Source organism: Sorex araneus, chromosome 1 (genome assembly GCF_027595985.1).
Source record: "Sorex araneus isolate mSorAra2 chromosome 1, mSorAra2.pri, whole genome shotgun sequence".
In the NCBI taxonomy this organism is placed as follows: domain Eukaryota; kingdom Metazoa; phylum Chordata; class Mammalia; order Eulipotyphla; family Soricidae; genus Sorex; species Sorex araneus.
In genome coordinates, this window is record NC_073302.1 from 229,014,617 (window position 1) to 229,027,330 (window position 12,714).

At 39.8% G+C, this 12,714-nt stretch overlaps 1 protein-coding gene across 3 annotated transcripts in view; it reads left to right on the top strand.

Annotated features, from left to right (window-relative positions):
* The window catches only part of XPO4 (exportin 4), a 119,544-nt gene that overhangs the window by 45,514 nt on the left and 61,316 nt on the right, over positions 1-12,714 (top strand). For all 3 annotated transcript variants that reach the window (XM_004604502.2, XM_055134569.1, XM_055134577.1), the window contains 2 exons: positions 7,556-7,672; positions 8,389-8,542. In XM_004604502.2, coding sequence (XP_004604559.1) covers positions 7,556-7,672; positions 8,389-8,542 — 271 coding nt within the window. The remainder of the gene's footprint in view (positions 1-7,555; positions 7,673-8,388; positions 8,543-12,714) is intronic.

Below are 12,714 nucleotides of genomic sequence, written 5' to 3' on the forward strand. Positions count from 1 at the left end.
TGATAAGCAGGGACTGGAGCAATAGCACAGCAGGGAGGGCACTTACCTTGCATGCTGCCAACCAGGGTTTAATTCACAGCATCCCATATAGTCCCCTGAGCCCCCCAGGAGTGACTCCTGAGCACATAGCTAGGGATGTAGAGCACAGCCAAATGTGGCCCAAAAACAACAAAAAATTTTTTTTGGTAAAACAAGAAGAATGCTAGAATAATCAAAACATTGACATAATATTGACTAGATACTTAATAAAGGTAATCTTAAAAGATATTTGAAGAGATGACTGGGGGTTTTTTATTGATAAAAGAGAAGTTAACCTCATAAATTAAGTTAGTAAATTTATTTTCGTGCCTCTTTGAGAATGATGTTTTTCATTACCTTCACTGGGCAGCACCTTTTTCTGTGTGTTCTAAGAATACTTTTGGTATACTTTTTGGTAGTCTATCCCTTTTATTCTTTTCAGTTATCTTTATGTAGGCGTTTACCCACTTACAAGTAAGTTTACAGTCAGTATGTGCACCCACTACACTGATTTTGATACTGAAGTTGAAATCCCAACTTGTTATTTACTGCCTGACAGGAGCAAATTATTTAAGAACTCTAGGTCTGGATTTACTAATCTGTAAAATAATTGTGGTCCCCCTCTTCCTCTGTGAGAACTGTGGATGAGCGGAGATGGTACTGAGTGCATTCAGGTATTTCACAAGCGGCTTCTCTCCTATGGCTTACAGTGCTTCTCTAATAAAATGTGGGGAGATCAGCTATATCAAATCAGCTCTTTTTCTTCTTTCCTTTTTGTGGGGTGGTTGAGTGGGGAGATTGAACCATATCCAGTGGTGCTCTCAGGCTACTCCTGGCTTGGTGCTTGCTCAGGGATTGTTTCTGGCAGGCTTGGAAATTGAACCCAGGCTTCCTGCTTATAGGAGGAGGAAGATATTTAAAAAAAATCCAGGCCTTAATGCGCTCCAGCCCAATGAGCTATGTTTCCTGCCCTAAATGAGTTTTTAAAAAATAAACTAATGAATAAATCACTGTATCACTGTATCACTGTCATCCCATTGTTCGATTTACTTGAGCGGGCACCAGTAACATCTCTATTTCTCTCAGCCCTGAGATTTTAGCAGCCTCAGATGAATAAATAAATTAAGTCAGAAGAAAGTATGCTTATTATTTGTAAAAGCTATATGTTATATATGATACAATAAATGTATTTCATCTTATGGATGAAAACTCAATGCATATATTTTTTCACTTTTATTTATTTTTTATTTTATTTATTTTTTTATTGAATCATCGTGAGGTACAGTTACAGACTTACAAACTTTCGTGCTTACGTTTCAGTCATACAATGGAGTACCCATCCCTCCACCAGTGTCCATTCTCCACCACCAATGGTCCCAGCATCCCTCCCAGTATCCCCACCCTGTTCTCCCCCACCCCCACCCTGCCTCTGTGGCAGGGCATTCCCTTTTGCTCTCTCTCCTTTTGGGTATTGTGGTTTGCGATATTGACTATTGAGTGGCCATCATGTTTGGTCTTAGTCTACTTTCAGCTTGCATCTCCCATCCCGAGCGGCCCTCCAAGCACCCTGTACTTGGTGGACCCTTCTTAATCTGAGCTGCCTTTTCTCATTGTATATTTTAAAAGTATAGATGACATTAACTTGCACTTAAGTGCTTTTAAAAATACCATACAATCTTGGTTCTTTACAGATAATGTTATAGAAAAATGCCTAATTTATAAGGAACTTAGATTTTTCAGTTTTTCATGTATCATGATGCATGCTTGATGTAGCCCTGTGTGTACCTATTGAATAATACGTTGTTTCCTGCCTGTGTTTGTGGATGGCAGTTTTCTTTCATGGATGTAAAGATTGCCATAGTTACTTCATCTTGGTTTACAATCCCGCCAAACCCACTTTACTGATTTGAGAGGGATAGACTAGGAGACTTTATTTCCTAAGGAAAATGTTTTTACATCTAAGCTGAATTTTTAATTACTTCGTGCTTGTCTTATTTCCTTTATAGTAGTAGGCATTTTAAAGCTGCTTAATATAGCATTTGAGCCTCCTTTCTTCCTCTTAGCCATGCTAGAGAGAAGTGGGTGAGAAATTCACTTGTCTACAGCAGTGCTGCCCCTGATGTGATAGCCGGCTTAATCTCTCTTATCACAATTCTCATTGATGTTTGCTTAGAGGAGCAGCTGGAGGTCTGCTTTATGTATGGCAACCTTTCATAAAGTTTATTCTTGGTAATAAAGCTGCTGGGTACGAGCCAGGCTATTCTCAGAGACAATCCTCTCTCTGAACAAGAGTGTTTGATTTTGTCAGCTGGAGTTTGTGTTGGAGTGTCTGGTGCTTGTGACGCTAAGGTGGTGAGTAAGGCAAAGCTAGCTCTGAAGATTTTTTTTTCTGCTATCATGAAATTAATGGCTTTTATTAGATGTGGAAAAGCTGCTAGAAGACTACAGTTTTTAAAAAGTGAATGGATTTGTGAATTTTATGTTATTTCAATGATAGGAGACTTGTAAGACTCTTGAAAACCTGAGAATTTATTGCATTTCTTGTTCATTTATTTAAATTTTTCTCTTTGAAGTTTAGCAAAAAGTAAAAACTTAGGGAGCACAGCATGCATTCACTTTCCACTTTTCATTTTCCCTTCTGTTAGTACATTTTATTATTTTATTTATTTATTTATTTATTTATTTGCTTTTTGGGTTGCACCGGCATTGCACAGGGGTTACTCCGGGTTCTGCACTCAGGAATTACTCCTGACGGTGCTCGGGGGACCATATGGGATACTGGGAATTGAACCCGGGTCCGCCGTGTGCAAGGCAAACGCCCTACCCGCTCCAGCCCCTTTAGTACATTTTAGATAGACAATTTAAACATTTTAAGATTCATTCATCTTAGATAGCACCTATCAAGCATCTATGTTTTTATTCGTCTCATTTTCATTGATGATTTATAATTTTTATTTGATGGAAAGCGAATAACAGTCAAGAAGTACCACCCAAAAAAGCTAAAATAGATGTTTTTTTTTATAATGACAAAAGTACTATTGATACATTCACCTTGACTTTTAACCTACTCTTTCACATGGTAATAAATATATATTATCTAATTTGAACAATTTTGGATATAATTTAATTTCTTTATTAACTTGCTTTTTTACTTATCAGAAATCAAAATTACAGTTCAGGACAGTTCATGGGATTGTTAGCAGCAGTGAGTGATAGATGCCAGCAGAGTCTGATCAAGAAAAATTGTGGCGCAAACATCAAAAAACACTGGGCTCTAGTGCATTTTGTCCAGCTGCCTAGAGCCCAGTGCGTCTTGGTAGGTTTCAAATAATTACTTGATTACAGTTTTGTCAGAAATCTTTTGGAAAAGTCTACATGAGGTGCGTGTCATTAAAAATGCTTTTGGGGTTTTCGTTTACTGAAGTAGTTCCGTGCTGACTCTCAGATGTGCACCGCTGGCCTTTACCATCCTAATCTGTGCAGGTTAGACACTGTCTAGCCTGCCGCTCAGAGGGTCAGCTTTGGTCGGAGTCCGCTGGTATTTGCCATTGTGGTTCTCCTGAACGGCTGATGTTTCTGACCCACGTGTCTCGGCTGCTGGGTCTAGATCAGAGATCATATCTCACGTGCGGCCCTGTGCAGTGTCAGTAGGGGGTGTCGGCGTTCCTGGGAGAGCCGCAGAGCAGCCGGAGCCTCCTAGGGTAAGGGATTTTTCACCAGCAGGGTGGTGGTTTCTGCCTCTCCCTCTCTGTGCCTCAGAAGTTGTCCTCTTTTTCCCTTTGACTTCTCCCTGGGCATCCTTCCCTGGGCATACAGTACATGCATGGCCCTGCGAGGGACTTTGTGAAAAAAAGTAAGATTTACTTGACAGTTCTGAGAATGAATAAACGTTGGGAAATGAATCTTAGGCTTGTGATATGTTGAACTCCTTGTGAAATACTTTTGTTGATAGTGTGCCATGCTTTAATTTATGTATTATTAGTGCTTAATTATTTACACTTCAGGGACCCTAGTAAAAGTGTGTGATAATTTTTATTGGGTAATCTCTTACCCAATTAAGAAGAGATAAAGTTTCTTGATATCTTTTAGTGATATGTTTAATGACCGTATTTTACTGAATTTCAGTTCTTTGAAAGGTAATAATAAAAATTTATTTATAATGTTTATATAGTTTATAATATTTAAAATAATATATTTATAATAATTTTATTATAAAATAAATAATTTTATTTATTTGTTTTTGTTTTTGTTTTTGTTTTTTGAAAGGTGATAATTTTAGATAGGTTAGAAGCCAGAGTATTTGATTCTTGGTAATATTTCTAGCCAGGCTATATAATTTATTTTTAGGTTGTTTCTTAAGTACTTAAGCAGTAAATTAGGAAAAAGTATGCTTGAGTAATTTTATCTTTATTTCATAGGAGTAAAGTGGAGGAAATATACTGTGAAACAGTGCATGTGGGTACTATGGCATGTGAATAATGTATACTTAACATTAACATGTGGGGAAGCTCTAAATGTATTTCAGTGCTAACTGGGATGAGAGACACAACAATTGCCTCTTGGTGGGCAATTTTATCTTCTCTATACTCTTCATTTTCCTAAGATAAAGGTAGTGTTTTCGTAGGAAGAAAAGTTATTTGAAGGCAGAGTGTGCATTTGTTCAGTAAGCTAAGTGTCTGTTGAGAGAATGTGTTTTGTTCCTGGCCTTTCTGGGCTGAGCTGTGCTTTGCTAGAGTGACCGTGAGCTGGGAGGGCCCCTTGCTATGCCTATGAAGTCAGTCCTTACAGAAGGCTTTGACTTTTGAAGGATTCTTGCTCTTTAGAAGGGGGGAAAAATACTGTGGTGAGGGGCCATTGCGCTTGACCTTGGTGGCCCAACAGCCTGCTGCCCTGAGGCTTAAGCACTTTGGCATGCAGTGCTGTGTGGCCTGGTTGGGTGGGAATTGCTGGGTGGCCCTGTCCCCTCCAGACCTCCTTACAAAACACTGCTTTCAGAGTCATAAGATCTTATAGTGTTAAGGTGTTAAATCTTTGAGTTAATTTTCTTCATATAATCACATTCATGCTTTCCCACTGAAGCCTAGCTATATTTAAAAATTATGTTAATAGTTACCCCAGTGTAGTTTAAATACATCTGCAATGATTTGGTGACTAGTGCTTTAATATTGAACACCATTTTAAAATAAGCCACTTTGAAAACTACAACTTGGCTAATAAATTGAATTTGATGTGTTTCTAAGCTATCCTTTGAGAAGAATGAGGTCAATGTGCAAGAGCTGTTTTCTCTCTAAGGGCCCTTCTTGGTTTCTCAGATGAGTCTTTTCCTTTGTGTGCTTAGGAGGCCCTGGAGGCATCTGTGGAGGGAGGGTGTCTGAGGGGAAACACAGTGGGGGTACGCATATACTTTAGGGTATATGATTGTTAACAGTATGTTTGGTCTCTGCCTCAGTCACAGATTACCTGGGGGCTTGTATCTATTCCCTACTGGGTCTTCTAGATGTGGGAAAAGTAGAGAAGCCCTCACATATCACTTATATAGTCATACCTCGTTTAAGAAAATGAAGACGCAAATAGGAATTTAGTTCTCTTTTAGAATTTTATGGGGAATTTTCAGGTACATGAACAGACAATATGTTGGCCACCTGCTCAGTGGTCATTAAACCTCATCAATTTGTGTTGGTCTTTAGGATGTTAATTTTATCTGTGTTTGCTAAGATGTGTGAGGATAAGCATCTTGTAAGGTCAAGGTACTGACATCAGAAGCATTTCTGAACAAAGATGTTGCAGTTGGTGGGTGGGTAGACAGTGTTCAGCTGTTGTAGAAGATGCATAAATAGTATCATCTGGACTTTAATCTTTCGGTTGTTCAGATATAGTGTGCATATTTCTGCTTAACCCCTGGAAACGCGCCAAAATAATTTGCACCCTCTCTATCCTTGGCACCTTGACTCTGCATAGCCGTGAGCAAAAGGAAAGGGTTTACACTGGGAAGTGCGTTGGATAGAGCTGCTGAGGAGGAACATCTTCAGGGTCGCAGTTGGGTCCCCAGACTGTGGAGTTTCAGCTCATCCCCGGTGTGTCCGGCCAGTTCCCCACCAGAGACTTTCTCCAGACCTTCACTCAGCCCGGAGTAGTGTTACTAGAATGAAATTAGAGCTCACTGGTTTTGTCCATTTCTTTGACAAATGGCTTTAAATATTCATATTCCCTCACCTCAAGATACATTCATTTTGTCCCAGAAGGAACTAGTTGGTCTTTCTCTAATGAGAGGATGGTTACTGAATTCTTTATCAGTTACTTGTAACAGGCTTTAGGTTGAACAAATGTCCTTTGAAATTAGTGTCTCATATTTCTTACGAAATAAGAATATTCATATTTTTCATGTCTCATTTCTTATGAAATAAGAATGCCTAGGAGAGGTATTGTTGGATCATATGATGTTTACATTTTGGGTCTTCATTTTAAATTTTAAATATTTTTGTTTTATTTATTTGCATTCTGGGTCACACCCAGCAATGCACAGGGGTTACTCCTGGCTCTCCACTCAGGAATTACTCCTGGTGGTACTCAGGGGACTATATGGGATGCTGGGAATCGAACCTGGGTCGGCCGTGTGCAAGGCAAACGCCCTACCCGCTGTGCTATCACTCCAGCCCTCTAAATTTTAAATATATTTTTTTTTCTTTTTGGGTCACACCCAGCGATGCTCAGGGGTTACTCCTGGCTTTGCACTCAGGAATTACTCCTGGCAGTGCTTGGGGGACCATATGGGATGCCGGGGATCGAACCCAGGTCGGCCGCGTGCAAGGCAAACGCCCTACCCGCTGTGCTATTGCTCCGGCCCCTGAAATTTTAAATATTTTTAATTTTTCAATTAATTTTTAATTCTACCGTTGGAGACCATAAAATTGGTTTCCCTTTTTTCTGTTGGGAATCCTTTTTTTCTGTTGGGCGTCTTTTACAGACAGCAGACCACAGTGTTAGACAGGAACTATTCAGGTGTCCAAACCTCACTTTCAAGTATAAAATGGGCACTTTTATGTCAACTGAGTGAAATAATATTCAACTTTGGTTATCTTCAAATTTCATTTGCACTGTATAGTTGAGTAGAAATATACCCTGAGTTCAAATCTTTAAATAGATTTGTTAAACTGGTGTTGAAGAGTTTTAGTTAACTTTCTAGATTACTTAGAAAAGAGAACAAATTTCCTCATATCTAGTCTTCAGGCTTTTAAAGTGCATGGCTTATTTATTTATTTATGTTTTGGGACCACACCCAGCAGTGCTCAGGGCTACCTCTTGACTCTGCACTCAGGGATGACTCTTGGCATGCTCAGGGGACATTGCAGGGTACCAAGGATTGACCCTGGGTCAGCTGCTTGTAAGGTAAGCATCATACCTGCTGTACTATCTCTCCAGCCCCTAGTGTAAGATTTAAAGATGTAATGGAAGATCTGAAAATAAAAACGTGTTTGAAAAAATATTTTATTGAAAATAAGCATTGGAAATGCCTCACATAATTTTAAAATTATTACAGCAAACTCTGGCCTGTTCTATTCTGACTGCACTTTTGAGTGAATTCTCAAGTTCAAGCAAAACGAGTAACATTGGACTGAGTATGGAGTTCCATGGTAACTGCAAAAGAATTTTTCAGGTATTGACATTTTCTTTGTTTTAGCTCACTTCTTATTCAGTCTGTTCCTGATGGAGCAAGAATGCTTTTATATATATATATACATATATATATAGTTGAGTGATAATCTTATACTTGAGGGTTTGTTTTGTAATTTTATAGGATAAAGTGATAGGTTTGGTGAACATTGATTAGTTGCTTGATTCTAGACTTGAAACACACTAAAAAAGAAATCGTACAATAAAAAATCTTTAGTTTTATTCTTATTGTGCTTAACTGTAAGTAATTCAACTGGTGGGATTCTGCAGACCTTAAAAATAGGCCTGGATGAGTGCCCAAGAGAGGAGTGTATTAAAATGTTATTGCAGATGGTGTGCGCTCTTTGTCTCGTATGTATTGTTTGGCTCTGAAGTTAAGTTATGTGGAGGCCTTGGCTTCTGGCCGAGGGCTCTGCACTATAGCAACTGAGCGCCCCGGCTCTCGGTAGTTGTTGCACCCTTACTTTTTCCAGAGTTGTGTATGTAGAGCAGCGACTGTGTCCAAACTGCTGTCATTTGAAAGCAGACTGTGATGTAAATTATGAGCAGTCCTGAAAATGGAAACAGTTCTTAAAGAAGTAGGGTTTTCCATTGGAAGTGTTCAGGTTCTTCTGGTGTGTGATGGTTCTAAAGAGGGATCCATTCTCGATCCCTATTTGATGCAGTTCCCTTGTGACTCTCGGGATCTGTCTGTTGCAGGAAGAAGACCTCCGTCAGATCTTCATGCTGACCGTGGGGGTGTTGCAGGAGTTCAGCCGGCGGGAGAACCTCAACGCACAGATGTCTTCTGTGTTCCAGCGCTACTTGGCACTTGCCAATCAAGTCTTGAGCTGGAACTTTCTGCCTCCAAATTATATCCTTTGACCAGCAGTTTGTTTGTGGGCAGTTTTATCGATGACTTAATTGTGACCAAAAGTGCTTTTTTTGCCATAGGTTTGTAAAACATTCTATTGATGGGAAAACAAGAGTCTTCTTTAGGAATGGATTTTTTTTTTTTGTATTGCCAGAGTGCAGTGCAGTGTTAGAAGATTGTAAATTTCATTTACAACTTTGTACAAGAGGAGCTGAAAAGGCAGAAAATAGGACTTGCTAATCAAGGAACTAGCTCTTTTCCTTAGAAAGGAGAAGAAAAAAAGTTGGCACCTATATTTTTTAAAATCAAGGAACTGAATTATTTTCCTAAAATGTGATTACTTTGGATTTTTGGACTGACATTCCTGAAGGCTAGTTTGGAATTCTTTATTGGAGTTCTTATGGATGTGAATGATATTTGTTACTGTAGATAATAAGGTATTATACTGTTCAAAGACCTTTTCCAGTATAAAAACAGGAACATTTTATTTTGAGCAAATTATCAGTACAGTATAAATTTAAATGGATTGTATTATAGATAAAAGTACCTATCAGTTGTTGAAGTGGAAGAATTTATATTTTAGAAAAGCGTTTCTTAGTTTGGAGCCTATGATTTATATTTGTTGCCTATTTATAGACTGAAGGCAGTGGCTGTCCATTTTCTCCATTGTTGAGTCAGGCAAAGCAAGAAGCAGGTTTCAGCTGGTCTTAGGTAAATTTGTTAACTTCTTAGCCTCAGTGTTTCCAAGTGTGCGGTGGTATGGTTAAGTGACTTAATGAAGCAGCACATTTCAGCTCTCAGGAGTTAGCTGTTAGTGGAGCTCCTGTTTGTCGTGACTAGCTGTCTGCAGTCCCCTCTTCTCTTTTGCCAGGACTTCCTCCATGTGGTGTAAGAAGTCATCACTGTCACTGTCATCCCTTGCTCATTGATTTGTTCAAGCGGGCACCAGTAATGTCTCTCATTGTGAGACTTATTGTTACTGTTTTTGGCATATCCAATACGCCACGGGTAGCTTGCCAGGCTTTGCTATGCGGGCGAGATACTCTCAGTAGCTTGCTGGGCTCTCCGAGAGGGGCGGAGGAATCGAACACAGGTTAGCCGAGTGAAAGGCAAACACCCTACCATTGTGCTATTGCTTCTAGCCCGTAAGAAGTCATAGAAACTTTAATTTGTTTTAGATGTCTTTATTCAGTCCCTTTTTTGGGGACCTCTCTATGTTCATAGGCCAAGACATAGGTGAAAAAGACAGATGGTATGCAAGAAAGAAGTAGTTTTTCAGCTGTGTCAAAGAGTTAGAATGAGAGTTATCTTTATTCCAGAAGCCCAGAGTGCCTGTACTCACAGACAAAGAAGTATTTATTCATGGCTTGTGAAATTGTAGGATTTCAAAGGAGCAGGGTATGGTGTTAGTGTAACTTTTTCTCCTGTTTTCTAAATAGCACATTCATGTACAAGGGAACTCCTCATAAACTGCTGAGCACTAGGGTCACAGTTCTATGAATTTTCCAGTTTTCTTTCCCAGTGTAATTACATCGAGCTTCGGTCAAAGCCAATGGAAGCTAACACTTTCATTTTGTCTCCAATCATTCTCCTGTTAATCAATTTTATGTCTTTAATATATTCTTTTAAAGAGGCACATAATTTCTTATCTTTGCATAAATTTTTTTTCCTCCATTGTGAGGGATGGGAATAATTTTGTTGTTGTTGTTTGTTTGTTTAAATTCAAAGAGAACTTAGAAAACATTTGAGACAGATTTAGAAAACAACAGGCTCTATGAAATTATCAAAACATAGTTATGTATGTAGGGGAAAATCATGAAAATGACACTGCATACATAGTAGCGAATTTAAAAATCTATGTTGGGGTATTTATAGTTGGCTAAGGATATTTGTAAAGAGAAGCAGTGTGCTGGGGGTTGGAGACAGTTGGTCTAAAGATACCCACACAGAAAATATGTTTTATCATGTATTTAGATAAAGCTTTGGAAAACATATTATCAGAAAATGAGAAATGCCACAGTGTTGTCCAAAGAAATGCTTCCTGTTCAAACAAGAGCAGATTGTAGGGCCCCCGGGATGGAATTCATCGGCAGTGTTTGTGTCCAGCCTGCATGCAGCTCTCGCCCCCAGAACAAAGACCAGCAAGTCTTGGTCCTGACCTGAACATCTTGGGGGGCCTTGTCTCTGCTCCTTTGATTTTTCTTGTGATCCTAGTTTTTAAGTAAAAAACTTGGGTTTAATAATTTAGGAATGGTAGGTTTATTTTAGATTTCTATGACGGGTTGCTCTAATTATTTAAATTGTTTTTTTTTTTTTTTACTTTTTCTCTTAAAATTTTTTTTAATTAAATACCCGTGAGATAGACCATTACAAAGCTGTTCATGATTGGGTTTCAGTCATACAGCGGTTCAGTACCCATCCGTCCACCAGTGCACATTTCCCATGACCAGTGAACCCCTGTTTTCCTCCCACCATTCCCAGCACCGCCTCCATTCACCAGCCTCTCTCTATGGCAGGCACTTTTCTTCTCTCTTTCTCTCCTTTTGTGCATTATGGTTTGCAATAAAGGTACTGAGAGATCATTGTGTTTGTTTAGGGTGTTCAGGATTTTTATCAGGAAGATAAGGCTAGAGTAGCTTTTTTAACTGGAATGCAGCTTTGGGGTGTGGACGTGGCTGCCAAGGCTTCCGAGAGTACAGAGAATTGGGGGAGGGAGGTAGCTTATCTTATCCCTGAGAAAGCATGGAGATTTCAGTCACAAAACCCTTATACCCAAATTTTCAGCATATTATATCTCAGTGAGGTCATCCGAGATGATGGCGTCCACCCAGGGACCTGGAGGTTATTTCGGATTGTGAGTAAGCGGCTGCTGGGGGCTCTGCTTATGTGGGCACAGACAGGCTAACCCGCCTGCTCCAGTTTACCCCGGTCTGTTCAGCTTTGCGTATGTCCGAGATTAACTGCAGCTTTTGATCTCTTTCTAGATTTATTTATGGGTCTCTGAAGCAAGACCAATGAATGAGCTTTAATAGCTGAGCCAGAGGTTCCCACAAACCAAACTTTTGGCTATTTAATTTCTCGGGAAATTTGGTCTGGCCAGAGGCACAGCAGCAATTTTGGGATATCAGGAAGCCTGAAGGCACCATCAGGTTGCTGATACACTTGCCCTGTGGATACAGGTTGACCTGCTGGCAGCACTGCACGCCCTAAATTTCTTTTTAAAATAAGTCGAAGTATTTAGTGCCAGAGCAATAATATGCTTGCCTTGCATGTTGCCAATCCAGGTTCGAGCCCTGGCACCACCTATGGTCCTGGCAGTGCTCAGGGGATGATATGGGGTGCCAGCTCTCTCAGTTTCGTGTAAGTCAAGCCCCTTGTCCACTGTTCTATCTCAGTAGCCCCTATTTTGAAACATTCTTACCACGCCAAAAGAGCAGCTATATGTCTCATTGCAGACATTTCCCATTTCCCTCAGGGTCCCTGGCCCTTCTGTGCTGAATTATGCTAGGCACTTTGTGTGAGCAGAAGCTTTGTGGCTGATGGTTTTTGTGTTGACGTGGTTTCATTGGTCTTGAGTGTATCTAGAGATTGCTGGATCATATGGCAACTTTAACTTTTGAGGATTCACCAGGTGCTGTGCAAAGTGTATCCAGGCTGTATTATTTTATATTCCCACCAGCATCATTTGAGGGTTTTAATATATCCACCTCCTGATCAACACTTGTGATAGTATTTTTTTGTTTACAGCCAGCTTGTAATCCTTTGTATAAAGGTTTACCTTACTGTGATTTTGATTTGCGCTACCGTAATGGTTAGTGTCTTGAACATCTTTCTAATATTTTGCGCCATTTTTATGTTATTTCGCCTTCGGAGAAGTATCTGTTCATAGTTTTTGTTCATTTCTAAATTTTGTTTAAATTGAGTTGCACAGGACTGGAGAGATGGTTCACTGGGTTAGGCACTTCTCTTGCACGCAGCTTACCTGAGCTAAATCCCATCACCCTATATAGTCCCCTGCCCCCTCCAGGAGTGATCTCTGCACACAGAGAGTCTGGAGTAAGCCCTGAGCACAGGTGAGTGGGGCCCCAAAAAGCAAAAACAAGGAAAAGGGTTTTTTAGTTGCTGTAACTCTTTATATATCTGGATACAGGTCCCTTTACAAATAGCAGTTT